At 40.7% G+C, this 21,962-nt stretch overlaps 1 protein-coding gene across 2 annotated transcripts in view; it reads right to left on the reverse strand.

Moving 5' to 3' along the window:
* Positions 1-4,105, reverse strand: part of SYDE2 (synapse defective Rho GTPase homolog 2) — a 47,762-nt gene extending 43,657 nt beyond the window's left edge. For both annotated transcript variants that reach the window (XM_033225457.1, XM_033225458.1), the window contains exon 1: positions 2,738-4,105. In XM_033225457.1, the coding sequence (XP_033081348.1) occupies positions 2,738-4,073 (1,336 nt within the window). In that variant the 5' untranslated portion in view covers positions 4,074-4,105. The remainder of the gene's footprint in view (positions 1-2,737) is intronic.
* Between the last annotated feature and the right edge of the window lie 17,857 nt (positions 4,106-21,962).

Consider the following 21,962-nt stretch of genomic DNA (forward strand, 5'->3'; position numbering starts at 1 on the left):
AGAACAAATCAGCCAATCTGTGCACACTACATACTTAACTACATCAAATCATTTGGCATTATAATACTATCAAAAGTTCTTAGTAGGAGCCAGAAATCAAAATAGAAAATCATTTGTGTTTCCATTTGTCATATAGTCTCAAAAATTTTCACAATACCTATATAGATTAAGTATCTCCATTTCACTGAATAATTATTCTGTATTACAAATTCTAAATATAATTTTATTTTGACAGAAAATATCCTATGAATAATATTGTGCAGAAAAATGTGCTATAAACCTTTTCGGATATTTAACATCTTTGCATAAACAAGAATGTACTGGTTCATCTAGACCGCTCCAAATAAGTTTTGTAGAAAACGTGATTTAAAAGTAGAAGTCAAGTAACATTAATTTGAAGTAAGTAAATATTTAAAGGTAAAAGTTTAAAATGGATACAGCAATTACTTTTTTAAATGTCCTTAAACCTAGCCTAAGATTCTCCCATCTTCTTTGCAACTTTGAGGAAGTTACTTACGCATTATGCTTTGTTGAAATTCACCCATATCCTCAATCCAAGCAATTTAATAGAATTAATTGGATCAGACCTTTAAAGAACTCTCGAGTCTGTGATCTTATATAAATAGGGGCTTTTTTCAAACTCATGACACTTTGAGTTTGAATCCACATAGTAGTTTGAATCCATATACAGGTACCAACTGAGTGATCTTGGGCAAACTGCTTAATCTCTCTGTTCTTTTTCTTGTTGTTGTTATTAAATGACAGCATATCTCCATTTTGGGGCTATAAAAATTATATGAGAACCACCTAATGTATCCAGAATGGTCTTAATAAGACCAACTACACTTTATGAAAAATAATTTTTAAAAAGCTCTCCAAATCTATACTAGATATGTAAACACTGCACAAATTATTTTCATCTCTCCTGAAAGATGAATTAGTGATTTAAAAGGAAGGAACATCTGAGAGTTGTTTAAACCAGAGATTATGGTAGCTTTGGCTTAGATTTCTCATAAAATATCTAAAATACTATCATATAATAATTCTGTTTCATTTTAATTTCTAAGCAGTTTCATTTAGTTGCTTAATGCAAAAATCAAATTCATTCTTAAAGGAACTGTATTTATTACTTTAAAAATCCTTGAATGTTTACTACTGAGGGCATTAAAAGCTATCACATGGTAAATGTTTCAGCACTGCAACAAAAGGGTGAAAAATATTTGACTCTTTTTTGTTATGGATGAAATTCAACTATGGTACCAAGAGTTAAAACTAAGCCAAAGCCGAGGAGGTAAAAATATTGTGGCAATAAAATATAATAAATGATTACAAATTACTTTACTCCTGGAAATACACGTTGAATATGAACTTAGTATAAAGTACACCTCTCTTAAAGAATTTACATTCTACTATCCATTTGTTCAAGTGAAATGGAATATTTAACCTTGAGAATAAAATTTGACAGGTATGTATTAGAGCTGTATAGACAGGAAAAAACTTTGCAAGTTGGCACACACTTTGAATGAATCATTTGATTTGTCTTCATTGTTTGATAAGAAGTTTTGTGAACTTTGTTTCTCCCCACTGTTGTATGTTTATTGGTTAAACAAAGTTAATGTGTATAAATCCAGTCCTGTATGATTTGTAATTACTAACAGAGTAACAGCCAAGTACTGTGAATACCTTTTACATTTAAGGATTTAATGTTTTCAAAATTATTCCTGACTTATAAGTCTTTATGCTCACTAAAAATTTTTATATGTAAGAGTATTCAAAAGACCATGTTGTTTTGGCTCACTTTGAAGATATTATACTCCTTTCAGGAAAGATATTTTGATATTTACAACATAATTGACAGGTTTCTAGAATTGATAACCTAAACCTTCAGTGATAGTTAAAAATCACGCACATACAAAATAGGGAGCATAATCCTATTATAAGGATCAATATACTTTTTAAAAAACTAATTTACTTATCATATAAATAGATTTTAAGTTTGCAAATGACTGCTTTAAAAAAAAAAAAAAGTACCTGAGGGACATTTTTCTTTTGATTAAAATGTTAGTGTCCTTGATTTTTCACAATAAAAAGATTACTTACTTTGTTGGGGTTTCTTTGGTGGAGGTAGGCAGGTGGAGAGATGGTGTACGTGAAATACTACCTGACTAAAAAATTCTACTTATGGTAGGGTTTTTTTGTTTGATTTGTTTGGGGTTTTGGTTGTGTGTATGCATGCATGTGTGTGCATGCCTGGGACAGACAAAAAAAAAAGTTGTAATGAGTAAAATGACAGTTTATGAAGCCTATAAAATCTACCTTGAATCAAATACAAATTCACAAACTCCACAAAAGTCTATGGATTTGCCTAGAGCTACAAAGAATAAAAAATCAAGACAGTACCGCCCATCTGTAAACCTACTAAAAGTGTGTTAAACTTAACCTTTACCCATTCACGTAATACTTAGGGAATAGGCACACTGGTTTTTCGAGAAGAAACACAACCCCAATTCTTCATGCCACTGTCTGATTAAAAAACAAAACAAGAAGCAAAACGAGTAAATGCATTATATTAAGTAACCTCGAAATTACTTTAAGTTGCCACTTACATGACACTTACTTTGGCCCGGTAACGTACCTGTCTGCAAAAACATACCTTTTTCTTGGCTTTTAAGACAGAAGCCCAGTCGATAAACAGTAAAGCTCGCGGTGCTAGCAATTTGATCGCAAAGTATCCTACCTGTCAGCGTAATTCTTTGGTCTGGAGGCACCGACAGGACACTGTTTTCACGCACTTTCAAAGCGCCCACATTTGGGGAGACTGCCTGCGTTCCTGTGACTTTGGGGGCCGTCCCACGGGCACGACCCTTCATTCCCAGGGACAGCAGACGCCCTTTGTACATCCACTTCTGCAGCTTCTTGACTGTCACTGCAGGCGGCTTGAGGAAGGAGGGGCCTTCCCGGCGGTCTCCTTTGCCGCTGCGTATCACAGAGGACCCCGCTGGATCCCTGAAAGGGTTTCCCGAGGAGCAGCCGTGGTCCTTGGAGCCTGGAGGCTGGAGGCCGGTGGGTGCAGCCGCCCGGGCGCGGTCCCCACTCCAGCCGTCCATCCTGCCTCCACGTGGCGGGGGCTCGTCCCAGTCCCCGTGCGCGCCCCACCTGATCCAGCTGTCGCTCGGCCACCGCTGGAAGGGAAGCGGTTTGGTACCCACCCGGAGGCTCTCGAGACTTCTGCTGCAGGACAGCCGCATCCGAGGAGTCCGAAGCTGGCCTCCCCCCGACTCCCTCTGAGGCGACCGGGGCGGGGACACCTGCTGCCGAGGCCGTCCGCCGCCTCTCCGCTCCCCGTCTCGGGGACAGGCTCGGCGGTCCGCAGCGCCGCGGGAAGGCGGCTGGCCCGGAGCCCGGGCTCCCGCGAGGAAGCCGTGATTCGCCAAGCCCCCGCCGCCCCGCCGCGCGCCCGAGTCAGGGGGCAGGTCGTGCATGGCCTGGATCAGCAGATAATAGGCCTCTTGCAACTGGGTCCGCAGCCTGCCTGTCTCCAGGCGGCCGCCCTCCGCCCCCAGGGAGGAGCCCGCCGCTGGGGGAGGCGGGGGACGCCGTTCCGCCTCCGCCCCCTCAGGCTCCGGTGCAGGCTGCGAGCCGCCGGGCAGGTTTTCGTAGTAGTCGGCGTCGTAGTCCTCTTCGTCCTCGTCCACTTCCTCCTCCTCTCCGCTGCCCTCGGAGCCCTCGGGGACGTGCAGAGAGGCATGAGCGAGCCCATGGCTCCAAGGGGCGGCCTCCTGCCCGCAGCGCGGCCGAGGCCCGAGCGCCCCCGACTGCTCCGGGTGCCCTCGGGGGACCCGCGCGCCAGGACCCCAAGCCGCAGGTGACGGCGGGGGCTGCTGTAGGCTCGGCCCGGCTCCCCCGGCGTGCTCACGTTGGGGGGTGTCTGCGGCACCCCAGACGTCTCCCGCGGCTGCCGAGGAGGCCGCCACCGCAGCTGCCGCTGCCGCCCGGAGTCCTAGCCCCCCGGCGCCGCGGGGACCCCGCCTTCCCCGGAGCCTGGACAGCGTCCTCCTCAGAGGGTCCGCCATCTCCTCTGCCTTAGCCGCGAGGCTCACCCCAGCCGTGGGGAGAGGTCGGAGACCCGCTGCGGAGAAAACCGCGCTCGCGGAGGCGGCGGCGGCTCCCCATGACCGGCGCTGGCCCTCGCCGGCTCCTCACATACTTGGCATAACTCTGCCGCGGGAAGGCGTGGGGGAGGGCTGTGGAGCCGCAACGCGCATGCCCCGGAGCTCCGGGCCGCGACGGGACGCGCGGGCCGGGGGCGTAGAGGTGGGTTCCCTGGGTGGGCGAGTGGTGCAGGTGGAGGCTGAGGTCGCAGGCCGGGAGGTGGGTAGTAGGTCGGCTGAAGCTGACCGACGGAAGCAGGGGTGGGCGCACAGAGCGCGAAGGGTGCGGAGAGAGTTGAGGCAGAGGAAAGAAGAACGAGCGGGAACGTGAGTCTGGGCTGGTGCCTGCAAAGTTTTGGTTAGGGAGCCGGAGAAAGGGAAAGTGCCCTCCTGGCTGTCACCGCAGCACCTTCACCGCCACCCCTGTACGAGGTGTGTCTTAGGCATAGCAAGTCCTAGCTTGAGAGAAAACAAAGATTGTTTTGACGGACAAAGTATGAGTGCAGGTGTATCTTGGTGTGTGTGTTCTAGAAATGTATCAATCATTTTAATTGCCCAGAGAGCTAGCTATTTAAAAGAAATTTGCAGCGATTCCTTTTCTATAAGAGTCCTTTTATTAAAAACAAAGCAAAACCCACCCACCGATGTCGCTTTTAAATCTGTTTTTCCTTCTTTATTTCAATTAATGCATACTAACAAAATTAAATCTTACATCAGCCAAAACTTGTACAATGAAGCCACGAATGTAATGTCCCCCATCAGGTTTGCAGCTTTCTAATATAAAAAAGCTAACACTTCATTTTAATTTAAATAGTGAGTTGAGAAGCAATTGAATTGAAATTGAGACACAGTGTAATCTGGAAATACCAGCCATCTCCCAAAAACATTAAATTCCAGGTTCTGGTTAGCAGTTGCAAACTAAAGTACCCCTCATTGCCAGAGATTAATTGATTCAGTGATTGCTAAGAATCAGTCGTGCTATCATCCCTGATTTGAGTTACTTTTTTTAGTGTTTACATAGTAGAAAGGGCCTTTTACTGAGTTACAAATGTACTAACACCTAGCACAGTACCTGCACTTAGTAGATACTCAAATACTTAAGAAAAATTTGTTGGAGAAATAAATGCTTGCATTACTGAATAAAATGAAGTAATTTCGCCCTAATTTACCCTATGTCCAACTGCAGTGTATTTTCCTATGTCAGTTTTGTTTTTTTGTTGTCCAATGGCTCCAATCTCTGAATGTGCTTTGACTATACTACTTTTATTAGTACCTAGTCTCCGCTTCCTGGAATAATTGTATCTGCATCTGAGATTTGCAGATAAGAGAGCAGATTTGCAGAAATCTTACCCACTCTATAAAACTCTGCTCTAGGCCAGATGGGGTGGCTCATGCCTGTAATCTTAGCACTTTGAGAGGCCGAGATGGGCAGATTGCTTGAGCCCAGGAGTTCAAGACCAGTCTGGACAACATGGCACAACCTGGTCTCTATGAGAAACGAAAACAAAAACAAAACCAAAACAAAAGAAATGGCCAGATGTGGTGCTGTGCACCTGTCTGGTCCTAGCTACTCTAGAGGCCGCAGTGGGAGGATCGCTTGAACCTGTGAGGCTGAACGAGATCACGCCCCTTCATTCCAGCCTGGATGACAGGGAGACGCTGTCTCAAAAAAAAATAATAAAACTTGGCTCAACCACATTCTTCTTTATGAAATCATCTCGAAACTCCAGACAGGAACTCAAGTTCTTCTAAACTTCAATAGTACTTTATTCCCACCCACTCATAGTATAGTTACTGTTTTTTGTTTTATACAATTTGTATACATGCTCTTTCTCCTTCACAAGAAAATTCATAAACTCTGTAAGGGCAGAAACTGTTTATAATTGACTTTTATATTCTCTACAGAAGTATAAATTTAGCATCTTATGTATTATACATGATGAATAAACATTTTTGAATTAGTATCAATTTTAATTTAGAACAAGTGGCTTTAGTTCCAGTCTATTGCCTAACTCTCCACTAGACCATGCTATATTAGTGTTGTTTTAAAATTCTTTCTGCGATGAGTAAGAGACACAGTTTGTTAAATAATCTTAATTCGTATCTAAGAAAATGCAATGAAATGTGATGAAATGTTACACTATAATTTGCATATATTGATATTTATAGTTCTACAATATTTTCATTCCATGGGCCCCAGGCTATTTAATGAATAGGCAAGGCATAAAACTATGTCCCAGTGAAATATTCCCACAGGAAATGACTGATAGCAAAGTTGCCAATAATGGTTCTCTAAACACAATTTGATCTCTATCTCAGAAATTGTTTCCATTCCAACTCTGTTGCAAAATCTTTTTATTCTTTGTAGTTAACATAGTTGTTAAGAACACTATAAACTGCATATATATCTATATGCAGATAGATATATATGAGTAGAAAAATATAACCTTGAAGATCTAGATTGAACTTCATACTGAATTCAGTTTATCCACTTGTTCAGGAGTTATAAAACATTGGTTATTGGCCAATATAAAATACTGTGCATTGTTCTAGGCATTACTCAGAACTAAGTTTGATGCAGCATACCACAACTAAACTTAATGCTACTTTAAAGTTGAGAATGTTCTAACACATGAATTCACAATTTTAATCATATTTTGCATCACAACAGAAATTAATAAGGCAGTCATGGCCATGTGACACTATTTAAAGACCTTAATAATGTAAATTCCACTTTTCTGTATGTGCATTACACATCAATAAAAAGTTGGTAAAAATGTAATTCTAAAGAGACAGTGCCCACAAAACTTATACCTAATATAATTAAGGTAATGACAAGATATGAATATAAACTATACTTTGTAAAATCTTTTTTAACAATTTGTGTACTATTCCCCTACTTATCTCAATTTTCATATCTTTCTAATTCATAGATTCTCATGAAAATTAGGGGATGGGAATCATTTTTCAGTGTTTATATTTGTTTCTTAGTGACTTGGAAATCATTTTGATGCCCCATGAATTAACAACTATGTGTTGGCGCTGTCACAAATGATACAACAACTATGGGATAACAGGGCTCCAGTAAGGCAGGGATCCAAACTAGGGATGGAGTAGCACTGACTCAATCTGGGAGAAGGGGGAAAAAAGCAGGGCAAGTTGAGGCAGAGGGCTAAATTTAACAGTAATAGAAGGGAAGTGTTTAGTTGTGTTATGGTTGTTTTCTAGTCAATTTAGAGTGCATATCTGTCTCACTGATGTTCAGTCTTCCATTATACTCTTAGGAGAACCAAAGGCAAATTTAGCTCTACCATTTGTCCAGTACTCTCTCCCTAAACTGCCGTAAAGGGATGCCCTGGAGTAGACCTCCCTGGTCTACCATGCAACTCCATTAGTATGAAGTAAAATGTACTTCAGTCTAAAGCTGACCACACTAACACTGCACTGAGAATCAAAGATGACATGTTCTCAGTACGGCAATTTTTACTGTTTCATAATTAATAATATCTGGCAGTTTGCAATATTGCTTAACCCATCCCCACCCCAACCAAAGTAATAAAAAAGATAGGCTGGGTCTGGTGACTCATGCCTGTAATCCCAGCTCTTTGGGAGGCTAAGGCGGGTGGATCACTTGAAACTGGGAGTTCGAGACCAGCCTGGCCAGCATAGAAACCGTATCTCTACTAAAATTACAAAAATTAGTTGGGCATGGTGGCTCACGCCTGTAATCCCAGCTACTTAGGAGGGTGAGTCATGAGATTCACTTGAGCCCAGGAGGTAGAGGTTGCAGTGAGCCAAGATGGTGCCACTCCACTGCAGCCTGGGTGACAGAACAACACTCTGCCTCAAAATGCAAAGAAAAACAAAGTAGTAAAAAAGAGACTTTTGCTAAATGCACATGTATTTTCTGATGTTTTAGAAATGTATGCTTTAGAATAGTCACTGATATTTCAGAATCTCTTATTATATTAATATATTTGGGATTATAGAATAACTTGCCCAAGCTCACCATAGTAAGTGAAGAATTGAAATCCCATCTATCTGATTCCATAGACACTACCCTCCTGTGTTATTTCTTTGAATAGAAAAAGAGACTAGACAGTTGATGTAATAATCCTTGCACTGGCTTGAATGTTTGTTTTTATAAATTATTTCGTTGGTCACCTTTCAGAAAAGAGTTTAATAGTTTATGAGCTTTTGTGAAATGCATCTGAACATTGGGAAGCTGCTTGTTAAACATTTGAATGCTTCTCAGTACAGTCCAACTCAAGGGTGTTAGAACTAAATCCTTTATTTCCATTTAATGATAAATCTATTCATATTACACCACAGTGCAAAAGTGCATTCTGAAATGTACTTTGGTTTTAAACATAGGACAAGCTTTAAATACATTAAAGACAAAATATGCACTCAGATAAGCCTGTTTCAAAAGTAAATAGGCAGTAAGAAAAGGGAAAGTGTAGGCTGCCTTTCCTAAATCACATCGTTGGACTTCAGGGTAACAAATTAGTTCATGAAGGGAACTTGCTCTGTTTCAAAGTTGTCAATCTAATAAATGAAGAAAAATTGATACAAGGTTGTCATTTTGAAATAATGGATCTAGGCAAAAATCACCAGTGGCTTCTAACATCACAGAGACAGACAACCTGACCTGTAGCCTCTGATCAAGTAAACACCACCACCTATGATTTTATTCATGTTAGAGTTCTTAGAAAAGTAAAACCTGTGTCTGACCAGTCTCAAGATTTGATTACCAATTTCCAGGAATTATAGAAAACAAAGAAGCATGTTAAATAACACCATGGGGATGCAATCAACAAAATCCAGACTGTGGGAAGCTACAGAACAAAAGCCCCAGTTTCTTCAACATATTAACCAATTGTAGTGAATGGACTTTATTTGGAGTCTGATCTGAACAAACATCTGTTTAAAAAAAATTATGAGTCAATCAGGAAGATTTGAACACTGACTAGATATTTGATGATACTGAAGAATTATTGTAATTTTAGATGTGATTTTTTGACAAATAGCACTTTATCTTTTAGAGGTAAATATTGAAATATGGATGACAAGATATAAAGCCAGGAATTTTTTTCAAAGTAATTGCAGAGGAAGGAGACTGAGGATGTGGAAGAATGAGGGTGAGTTTTGGGCAGGTAAGTGTTGAAATTGGGTGATGGCTACATGGGGGATTGTTTCTGTACATGTTTGAAATTTTCCAGAATATATTTTTAAAATCTTAGCATGAATCAGACTTTTATAATAGATCCTGGCAACTGTTTAAAGCAACACAACTTTGAGGGCAGCCAAATGCAGAGATGGTAAGAGAATATTGAAATCTAGGTCCAAGAACTATAATTCCAATCCAGACCTGAGGTGGTATAATGGAAATGACTGGAAATCAGACAGAACTAGTTTAAATCCTAACTTTATCAGTCATATACACCAAAACCACTGATCATGGAAGTGAACTCTTGCTCATCTTTGCTAATTCCAGACCATTATTCCCCCTTTCTAAAAGTCTGCAGCTCTTCTGAAATACATGACATTAAACGATACTACTGCTTTTTGCTGTTTATAGTCATCTGCTTTTTGTAGTTATCCACTAACTTCCCTCCATTCATTCTAGTGTCTCCCTCATTATTTCCTTTTCTTCACCATTTTTCTTATCATCCTCTTGGTGATTTCATTATTCACAAAAGGATCCATCCAGTACTCTGGTCTCTTATTTTCTTGAGTTTCTCTTCTCTAATAATCTTAACCTCCACCCACCTCAGCCACACAGTCCTAGAGTCTTACTTTAGACTTTGTCATAACCAATAACTACTCAAATATCACTTCCTATTTTCCAGCTCCCTCCCTCTGGCAGTCAGACTCCATTAACTCCATCCCACTAACCTACAGTCTCTATCATTCCCCTTCTGTCCTTTTCTCCCTGCTTTCTCTGTTGAGATTGCATGGTCCTTTTAGAATCACTCCCTTGCATATATCACCATGCTCTGTTGTCCCTCTTGATATAAGTCTTTGTTTTGTCTTTTTCATAGAGATGGGGTCTCACTATATATCCCAGGTTGGTCTCAAACTTCTTTCTTCAAGTGATCCTCCCTCTTCTGCCTCCCAAAGTGCTGGAATTAAAACAGGCGTGAGCCACTGCACCCAGCCTATTGTCTCTCCCATTGTCCTACTCACTTGGCACAACCTCAGCCCTGGTTGAAACTGATTTTCCTTCATACTCTGCATTGGCACTTGGAAGGCTTAAATGTGGCTGAAGAAAATCACATCACAAAGAGTCCCCAGGTGTTGCTAGATAACTTCACCAAATATCCCTGGTCCATTCACTCTGTTCTCAACTTTCTGACACCACCACCCTCTCCTCACTCTCAGTTATCACTCTTCTTCTTGTTACACTGAGATAGACACTCAGGAGAGAGTTTCCTTATCCTTCCACCACCAGCTCTACCAGCATGTTTTATCTGTACTCTGATACTCTGCCATGTGCCTGCTGCCCTGTTACAATAGGGCTGCCCCTGCCCCTAACCGAGGCCAAATCTCTGGCTTCTTCTACCTCTCTCCTCACCCCTCTCCTCTCACTGCCATCCATTCACACTGGCTTCCTCATTGCTCACTAAATGCACTCCTGCTTCAAGACCTTTGCATCTGCTGTTTCCTCTGCCTGAAATGATTTCTTCATGACCTACTACCTCCTTCCATTCAGGTCTCATTTCAAATGTTATCTCCTCAGAGAGACCTTCCCTGACTCCCCCACCATCTAGCATAATACTCTCTGCATTTCCTATCCACCTCATTTTGCTTTATTTTTCTTTATTATACTTATTACTATTTAACATTATATTGGATGTCCATTTATTTGTGGTATCGCCACCTTCTAAATGCCAGAACCTCACTTTGCAGAATATTTCTGTCAGGCATAGGTGCCCCATACATGTTTGTTGAATGAAAGTGTGATTGTTGTGCCCAAGAGCAAGTTAATATATGTTTCCATTTCCTTCATGGTAAAATTGGTTTGCCATTGTTTCACAGGGTGTTAAGAGAATTAAAAGAGGTAATAGTCAAGGTAGATGAACCTTGAAAACATTATGTTCCAGCCAAGCCTGGTGGCTCACGCCTGTAATCCCAGCATTTTTCGAGGCCAAGGCAAGTGAAGTTCGAGACCAGCTTTGGCAACATAGTGGGATTCTGTCTCTATAAAAAATACAAAGAATTAGCTAGAGATAATGGCCTGTGCCTGTAGTCCCAGCTACTCGGGAGGCTGAAGTGGGAGGATCACTTGAGTCCAGGTGGTTGAGGCTTCAGTGAGGCTAGATTGTGCCACTGCCCTCCAGCCTGGATGACAGAGCAAGACCCTGTCTCAAAAAAATAAAAAACAAAAACATTACACTAAGTGAAAGAGGCCAGACACAAAAGATCACATAGTATGATTCCATTTGTGTAAACTGTCCAGATAGGCACATCCGTAGAGGCAGAAAGTAGATTAGTAGCTGCTTGAGGCTGAGGAAAGAAGGAAATAAATGAATGATTTCTAAAGGACATGGGGTTTCTTTCTAGCATGATGAAAATGCTCTGGAATTAGATTGTGATAATGATTGCACAAACTTGTCAATATACTAGACTTTAACGTGGTGAATTTTATAGTATGCAAATTTTATCTCAATTTTTAAAAAGAGGACTATTTTCTTGCATTATTATTATTATTATTATTTTGAGATGGAGTCTCGCTCTCTTACCCAGGCTGGAGTGCAATGGCACGATGTCAGCTCACTGCAACTTCTGCCTCCAGGGTTCAAGCAATTCTCCTGCTTCAACCTCTTGAGTAGCTGGGACTACAGGCGCCTGCCACCACACCCAGCCGATTTTTGTATTTTTCTAGTAGAGACAGGGTTTCACCACGTTGGCCAGGCTGGCAAAACTCCCTGCCTTTTTATCATTAGCTATCCTCCCAACTAATATTCATGGAAAATCTTAACAAAAAAGAAAACGTTTTGTTGGAACTTTTAAGAGAATATTGGAGATACAAATAGCTTGAAAGATACTTCATTGGGTAATTGTTGTCAGAAATACTGTCACATTTCCAAATGCTGGTTTTTCATAAAACTTTTGATTCTATAGAGTTTTCGGTCAGTATCCTCGGTGGATTGGTTCTAGAATCCCACTCAGATACCAAAATTCACAGATGCTCAAATCCCTTATATAAAATGGCATAGCATTTTCATGTAACCTAGGCACATCCTTCTATCTACTGTAAATCATCTCCAGATTACTTATAATACCTAATACAATGCCTACATATCACTTCATTCAAGTGAATTCAACACAGTACTCAGTGGATGGCAAATTCGAGTTTCGGTTTTTGGAACTTTGTGGAAATTTTTTTGAAAATATTTTACGCGGTGGCTCAAGCCTGTAATCCCAGCACTTTGGGAGGCCGAGACGGGCGGATCATGAGGTCAGGAGATCGAGACCATCCTGGCTAATACGGTGAAACCCCGTCTCTACTAAAAAATACAAAAAACTAGCCGGGCGAGGTAGCGGGCGCCTGTAGTCCCAGCTATTCGGGAGGCTGAGGCAGGAGAATGGCGTAAACCCCGGAGGCGGAGTTTGCAGTGAGCTGAGATCCGGCCACTGCACTCCAGCCCGGGTGACAGAGCGAGACTCCGTCTCAAAAAAAAAAAAAAAAAAAAAAATATTTTAAATCTGAGGTTGGTTGAATTCATGGATGCAGAACCCACAGATATGGAAGACCAATTATCTACTAAACAAATGAATACAAATGACTTCTTAAAATTCACTTTTCTCTATCAACTACCAAAGAATTCATATACAGACTTACAAAATTAAACAAGACTTCTGGCCCCCTCAATCTCTCACTTCCAGCAAGAAAACAAAAACATTTTTCAGCATTTAGAAATAACAGCCTACTTTCATTTCCTGCTGGAAATTCATGGTTCTTTCATGTAAACAAAACCAAAGAACATTACCCTTATAAGCAAAAAATTACCTGGGAAAACCATAATTACACTGAAAAATATAGGTAAGTAAACACATCTTTAGCCTTTTGTATTCTTTTACTGGACAATTTTCCCTAAGGTAGAGGGTAAGGAGCTATATATTATGTAACATTTTAGAAATAGCAGAAAACCAATTAAGGGGAAAAACACAAACCAAAACTACCCGTTAACTTCTTTCCTGATTAAAATTATCTTCCAACAATTCAATTATATGTAAAGAGGGAACTGTGGGTACACACATATTTATTAATTGTTTTTGGTGGTCCAGAGGAAGCTGGATTATTTTTACCATAAAAAATCAGTTATTTTCCTACCAGCCTCATTTTCATAAGAGCACATACAATTATTAATGACTCTATAATTTTACTGTAGAAACACCTCAATTTTATCCCAGTTGCTGTTTTTTGGTGGTTTTGTTTTTGTTTTGAGATGGAGTTTCACTCTGTTACCAGGCTGGTGTGCAGTGGCGCGATCTCGGCTCACTGCAAGCTGGTTCACGCCATTCTCCTACCTCAGCCTCCTGAGTAGCTGGGACTACAGGCACCTGCCACCACGCCTGGCTAATTTTTTGTATTTTTAGTAGAGACGGGGTTTCACCATGTTAGCCAGGATGGTCTCAACCTCCTGACCTCATGATCCGCCCACCTCGGCCTCCCAAAGTGCTGGGATTATGGGTGTGAGCCACCACACCCGGCCCTCAGTTGCTGTTTTAAAGTGTGGTGCATGCACGCAATTATGGCACACACAAGAAAGTGAGACATAGTGTATACAAAGCCAGATAAGTCCATTCAGTGTAGAAATGATACGTTCCAAGAAACATATTTCAAGTGAATTCTTAGGTCAGGAGTTCAAGACCCTCCTGGCTAACCTGGTGAAACCCCGTCTCTATTAAAAATCCAAAAAAATTAGCTGGGCATGGTGGCAGGCGCCTGTAATCCCAGCTACTCGGGAGGCTGAGGCAGGAGAATCACTTGAACCCAGGAGGCAGAGGTTGCAGTGAACCAAAATTGTGCCATTGCACTCCAGCCTGGGCAACAGAGCGAGACTCTGTCTCAAAAAAAAAGAAAGTATATTCTTTCAAAACAAGCAAGTTTTTAAGGTAACATGTTTTTAAAAGGTTATCAAAGCAGTAATAGATTTTGCTTTTTTGTATATTTGAGATAAATACTGATAAATCACATCAGGAATTTAGGATAGTTTATTTTCTCTGAAGAGTTCTCCCTCCAATTACTCATCACAAGACAAGACAGTAATTGTCAAAGAAATTCTTTTCTGCATTAGTATACTTTCCTTGAAGGCTGACATCATATGTTATTCATTGAATCCATTGGGGCCCAGCCACTGCATGCCTCTTCCTATCTTTTAAAGTCTGGACATCATTCTCAAGTCACGTTCCTGTCACCTTCTTAGCATTTTTACTGAACAAGTCATCCAAGAGTTAACAAAGTTATTTCACACACTAACACTGAATTCAAGATGATAAATAGAACTATCTATTTTGTCATCAGAGTAGACAAAATCACCATTTCTGACTCATTTGAGATAAAGCATAGGCCAGGTGCAGTGGCTCATGCCTGTAATCCCACCACTTTGGGAGACCAAGGCAGGACAGCTTGAGCCCAGGAGTTCAAGACCAGCCTAGGAAATGTAGCGAGACTCTGTCCCTACACAACGTAAAACAAACAAACAAACACAGCATTTTGGTGTGCACCTGCAGTCCCAGCTACTTGGGAGGCTGTGGCTGGGGGATCACTAGTTGAGCCCAGGTGTTCTTGGATGCACTGGCACCACTGCACTGCAGCCTGGGCAATGGAGCAAGACTCTGTCTCAAGAAAAAAAAAAAAAAAGAAAGAAAGAAACATGACAATTTTCCAAGAGAAGAGCAGCTTGAAAGCTATGTTTCATTGCATAATCACTGTCAGAAATGCTTTCACTTGCTATAGTCTAGTTTTTTAATAGAGTCTTCAAGTCTACATATTAAACAAATAAATACAGTGGCTTCTTAATTAGAGACAAGAGGAGCCTGCAGAGTCATCAGCAACACTGTGATGGTCACTGGAGAGGTCAGTACCCTATAGAAGCTCAGTAATTGCTCTGAAAAGAAAAATCTAATGTAGAATTCATGCAAAGACAACTTGATTTTACACATCTACAACAGGGTTCCAAAATCAGTGCCTGCTGGGGCCAGGCAGGTCCTGTCAATGAGGGTTCAAATCCAGACATAACCAGAGGACTTAGTAAAAAAGAGTAAGTACTTTCTCAGCTGAAAGAATGGAGAACTACAAAGAATCATTCCCTCACCCTTTTCCTGTTTTCCTTTCTTCCACCCTTTGGTTAAGGAAGTGAGTTTCACATTTTAAAATATACTACATAGGCTAACACTGGGTGGGTCAACCAAACACATGTGCTGGTTGCCAGGTTTCGACCTCTGATCTTTAAGGAACAACACACAAAAATTGTTTCCAGAAGAAAGGAATGCATGATATCATAATTTTAAATAATCTACCATTAGCCTAATTACGAAAAGGGTTAAGGTCTATGATAATGATAAAACTTCCCTCTTGCCTTATTTTGCATCATTAAAATCTCAGTATCAGCAGGAACCTCGTATTTGCACAGAATTTTATGAGTAGTAAACTGTTTTTACTTTACCTCTTAGTCTGATTCTCACCTAAAACCTTTGGGAATAAATAAGCACAATAGAGATGATCATAACCGCATTCAGATGAGATAGCTGAGACCCAGAAGGGACAAGCCATTTTAGTCATGTTTATTCAGGTTTGAGGAGGATGTAACCCTAGTTTTCCAAGCTTCTAGTACAAGTCTCCTCATTTGTAAAGCATGTTTTATCTGATGAAAGTGATGCTTTCTTTAAAAAAAAAAAAAAAGATAAAAGCATAGAAAAGGAAAGATAAACAAAAAGAAAAATCTCATGTAACCACTCCCACAGCTACAATTATTAAAATGGAATTCAGTTTTCAACTTCATGTGAAGAGTAGTTGCTGGAAACAATGTTTTTCAATATTTCAACTTGATAAGTAGTACCAAAATAATAATCTGGTAATACACGACAGTTAGAGTGTGATATTTTATTGTAAACAGCATTGGTACTTGCTAGTATATTGGATGTAACATGTGAGGAAGAAAAAAGTTAAAAACTTATTTTACAATGAAAACATCAAATGACCCAGTAGGAATGTCATTTCCACCAGGATCTCTGTGAAATTACATTGGTGGTGAATGTTTTTCTTTAAATGTAGAATAGGCTCACTAACCTGAAAACTTTTTTTCACCATGCATGCCAGTGAGCAACCTCATAATTAAGTGCCTGAAGATTGTTCAAATAAAAAGGGAACAAAGCTTGTAACAGAGTTCAATGCCTAAGTCAAGACTGCCCCGAGGCATGAGAAGTTTTATGTCTCTGTTTACCCTAGAAGTAAATTAAATAAATGCGTATTTAATACATGAATCACAGTTATATTTGGTTCACATAATATAGACAAGGAGAAACAAGAGAATTCTTTTTCAGATAAATTTTCTTAATAAAAAGCGAACATACACCCACAAGTCTGGATACTTCTCCCCAGAATGCAGTCATAACAAATACAATATAAAAAACTGCAAAGCCAAAAAGCAAACCAAGGTTTTGGGTGTTCTGGTTCTGGATTTTGAGTGTTATGTTTCTAATTGTAAAATGTGGACATAATGCATGCAGCACCACACCTATTTGAAGACTCTGAAAGTGAATAGTAGCAGGTGGATTGTGGAAGATCAGAGTTCAATGGATGACCAAAATGATGATGAGTTTACTTCTTTTTTTCTTTTTCTTCCAGTATCCCTTGACCTGAATGCAATGCAACCTTAAACCTGGAAGTGGGCACTGGGGCCCAAAAAGGGAGAGCTCCAGGAGAAACCCTCTAGGTTTCTGTTACAGAGCTGGATAGGAACCCCTAATGCTCAGAGAAAGTACAGAAGTCCTCGGGGTTTTTTCTTCTCTCTGCTGTCTTGGGTTCCAATTCTCAAGCAGTCTTGTAGGGGTGATGGTGGGGACCACAATAGGAGCCTGCAGGAGCCAACACTCTAAGAGAAGGGAACCTTTCTCTCTGAATGGTGGAACTGTGGCCCCAAGAGAGTGGGGCAAGCCCCCATTGCCTTTTTTTCTCTCTCTTCATCCTTCTGCTACTTGGCCCTGTATGCAAGCACAGTTATAGGAGGGTGCAGCAGAGATGGGTAATGAAAGCCTCAGCTTGGTAGCCAAAAAACAAAAACAGGGAGCACCAGGGGACTGGAAAGAACTATAGAAACTGGGGAGATGGATTATGAACTCCTGAACTCATCAGTGAGCTCTGCAAACATGAATCTGATTCTAATGAGCACACCAAAGACTTTGAAAACCAAACTAACAAACGGGCCACCAACCAGGGCCCAAAATGCCCACCAGATAACCTAAATGTGGGACAGATCTGAATAGCACAACAGAGGCTTAAAAAGCTGAGCTGACGTTAGAGCCACAGCTCACAGAAAGTGGGTTGAAACTTGCAGCCTTAACCTAACCAGGTCAATTGTCTGCTGAAAAAATAAACCAAAAAAAATCAACATTCACTATAGAATGTAAATAAGACCCAGAGTTTCAGAATATGGTATTCAATATGTCCAAGAGACAATCCAAAATTACTTGGAGGTAGTCAGGCATGATGGCTCAAGCCTGTAATCCCAGCACTTTGGAAGACTTAAGTGGGAGGTCACTTGAGGTCAGGAGTTCAAGACCAGCCTGGGCACCATAGCAAGACCTCATCTCTACAAATAATAATAATTTAAAAATTACTTGGCGGTGGCTCAAGCCTGTAATCCCAGCACTTTGGGAGGCCGAGACGGGCGGATCACGAGGTCAGGAGATTGAGACCATCCTGGCTAACACGGTGAAACCCCGTCTCTACTAAAAATACGAAAAACTAGCGGGCGAGGTGGCGGGCGCCTGTGGTCCCAGCTACTCGGGAGGCTGAGGCAGGAGAATGGTGTAAACCCGGGAGGCGGAGCTTGCAGTGAGCTGAGATCCGGCCACTGCACTCCAGACCGGGCGACAGAGCAAGACTCCGTCTCAAAAAAAAAAAAAAAAAAAAAAAAAATTACTTGGAGTACAAGGAACCAAGAAAATCTTAACTTGCCTGGGAAATGGTAACAGACACCAATACAAACATAACACAGATGTTGGAATTATCTGACAAAGACTTTAAAACAGCTATTATATAAATGCTTTACCAAACACTTGTGAACACTCTTAAAACAAGTGGAAAAATAGAAAGTCTCAGAAAAAAAGAAGATATAAAGAAGAACCAAATGAAAATATTAGAATTGAAAAGTACAATGGCAAAAAAAAAAAAAAAAAAAAACCAAAAAACACCTTTACTCAATAGGCTCAAAAAAAAAAAAAAAAAAAGGAAAGAATCAATGAACTTAAAGATATGTCAATATAAATTTTCCAATCTGGGCCGGGCACAGTGACTCACATCTGTAATTCCAGCACTTTGGAAGGCTAAAGTGGGAGGCTCATTTAAGCTCAGGAGCTTGTGACCATCCTGGGCAACATAATGAGACTTTTGTCCAAAAAAACAAAAAGAGAGAAAAAGAAAGAATGAAAGAAAGAAAGAAAAGAAAGAAGGAAAGAAGAAAGAAAGAGAAATAAAGGAAAGAGAGAGAGAGAGAAAAAGAAAACAAAAAGAGAGAGAGAGAAAGCTTTTAATCTGAACAACAAAGAAAAAAATACCTTTTAAAAAATGAATGCAGCCTTAGGGACCTGCGAGTTACTAAAAAAATGTCTAACTTTCCCAGCCTGGGCAACATGGAAAACCTCGTCTCTAGAAAAAATACAAATATTTGCTGGATATAGTGGTGTGTGCCTGTAGTCCCAACTGCTCAGGAGGCAGGAGGATCACTTGAGCCTTGGAGGTTGAGGCTGCAGTGAGCTGTGATCATACCATTGCACTCCAGCCTAAGTGACAGAGTGAGACCCTGTCTCAAACAGCAACAACAACAACAACAACAAAACAAAAAACAAAGGCTAACTTATGTAATTAGAGTTCCAAAAGGAAAAAGAGTATGGTGCTGAAAAAACATTTGAAAACATAATGACTGAAAACTTCACAAGTTTAGCAAAAGACATAAACATAGAGATTTTTAAAAATTCAGTGAACTCTAAACAAGATAAAGCCAAAGAAATCCATGCCCAGAAATTATAGTCAACTTACTAAAAACTAAAGACGAAGAAAAATAATCTTAAAAGCAGCTAGAGAAAAATGATGCATACCTATAAGAGGGACAGTGATTTCAATGACTGCAGATTTGAGTCTTGGAGATTGGAAGGAAATGTTGAAAGAAAAGAGCTGGAAACTCAGAATTATATACTGCCCTAGCTCTCTTTCGGGAATAAAGTGAAATAAAAATATTCTCAGAGGAAGGAAAACTAAGATAATTCATTGCCAGTAGACCAGCTCTAAAAGAACTTTAAATAAAGTTCTTCAGCTAAAAGAGAAATGACACTAGAAATAAATTTGATTGGAGTGTTCAATTCATTCAAATGTAGTAAAATTATTGATATGTTTAATCCGGGGGTGGTGGCTCACGCCTGTAATCCCAACACTTTGGGAGGCAGAGGCAGGTGAATCACTTGAGCCCAGGAGTTTGAGACCAGTTGTGGGCAACATGGTGAAACTCTGTCTCTACAAAAAATACAAAACTTAGCTGGGCATTGTGGCTTGTGCCTGTTGCCCCAGTTACTCAGGAGGCTGAGGTGGGAGGATCACTTGAGCCCAGGAGGCAGAGACTGCAGTGAGCTGTGATCATACCATTGCACTCCAGCCTGGGCAGCAGAGGAAGATTCTGTCTCAAAAAAAAAAAAAAAAAAAGAAAATTATTGATATGTTTGGATTTAGGTCTACCCTTTTATTATTTGTTTTCTGTGTGTTCTCTCTCTGTTATTGTTTCCCGTTTTCTCTATTCTTTGGGGTTTTTGAATAATTTTTCATACTCCATTTTGATTTATGGCAATTTGCACTCTATCTCTTTGTATAGTTTTTTTATAATTAGTTTGGGGAATAATATACATACTTTCCACAGTCCACTTAAAATCAATATTTTACCACTTCAAGTAGAATATAGAAACCTCCCAACATACCGGTCCTCTTACCCTCCCCACTTTGTAATAGTCTTATCTTATATCTATGTATGTTGAAACCCCGTCAGAGAATGTTAAAATTTTGCTTTTTTTTTTTTTTTTTTTTTTGAGGTGGAGTTTCTCTCTTGCCACCCAGGCTGGAGTGCAATGGCACAATCTCAGCTCACTGCAACCTCCGCCTCCTGGGTTCAAGTGATTCTCCTGCCTCAGCCTCCCAAATACCTGGGATTACAGGCACCCACCATCACGCTCGGCTAATTTTTGTACTTTTAGTAGAGATAGCGTTTCACCATGTCATCCAGGCAGGTCTCGAACTCCTGACTTCAGGTGATCCGCCCACCTCGGCCTCCCAAAGTTCTGGGATTACAGGCATGAGCCACCGCACCCAGCCTCAGAAGTTTTCCTTTCAGCCATCAAATATATTTTGAGGAACTTAAAAGGTAAATACTAGTTTACCATGTTTACCTAAATATTTACCACTTCCATTGCTCCTCCTTCATTTCTTCAATGAAAGTATTTGGTAGAATGAAGTGCATGTTTTTCTTCTTAACAAGACTGACCTGGTTAACAACTGCTGAGAGTCTAATCTGCCATCAGCCTAGTCCATAGACTGAGTCTATAGAACAGCTGCCTTCATATGGAGGAGCCTAGCACCTTGGTAGCAGGTTGATGGTTCTGGATCCCTTCCAACATGGAGGGAATTTGTTCTCCCTGGACTAGAAACATATTCATAATATAAATTTGCTTTTCCTTCCTACAGCACATCTGCCAGTACCATCATCTGTGGACTTTACATCATCTGTGGACTTTATTCTCTGTCATAACTTTGATTCTGTACAAGGAATTCAATAAAAGACAGATAGCATAGGATATGTGCTCAGATTTCATGGTCTTAACACTTATCCCATCACCCAGAAGCAGACAACCTGCTAGAAACGGTGGAAAGTAGCTGGGTGCAGTGGTGTGCGCCTGTGGTCCCAGCTACTCTGGAGGCTGAGGAGGAAAGGATTGCTTATGCCTGGGAGGCGGAGGCTGCAGTGAGCCAAGATCGTGCCACTGCACTCCAGCCTGGGTAACAGCGCGAGACCTTGTATCAAAAGGAAAAAAAAGTTTAAGAAATGGTTGAATGACCTCCTGAAGGCTTAGTTATGGTGCCAACTGGGAGACAACCTCCTGTGAAAGTATAACGTTCTATTTTACAAAATGCAGTATGTGCTTTGTATCAGCAACCGATATAGGATCACAGTAGCAACAGCATAGGAGTCCCAGAATCAAAGTGTAGCATTAGGGGGTAGAGGTTTCTTTTCATTATCATGTCTCAACTCTCTCACAGAATTTGTGCTTCCTGTCCCTGAAACTTTGTGCTCTGTTGGCTTAGAGGCCTTAATCCCCATGAAAAGAACACATCCATCAAGGAACACAAAAATACCTCATTGAACTGTAATTTGAAACTATCACCCGGTAATTTTGGGCTCCTCATGCCATTGAACTAACAGATAAGAAGAGAGGTAAATTAGTCAGCTATTGGTGCAATAATAACTGTATAATAAAAGCAACCACAAAATATAAGGGGCATACAACAATGAATATTTACTTTTTGCTAATGGGTCTGCA

The sequence above is a fragment of the Trachypithecus francoisi genome, unplaced genomic scaffold (genome assembly GCF_009764315.1).
Source record: "Trachypithecus francoisi isolate TF-2019V2 unplaced genomic scaffold, Tfra_2.0 Lachesis_group12, whole genome shotgun sequence".
Taxonomy (NCBI): Eukaryota; Metazoa; Chordata; class Mammalia; order Primates; family Cercopithecidae; genus Trachypithecus; species Trachypithecus francoisi.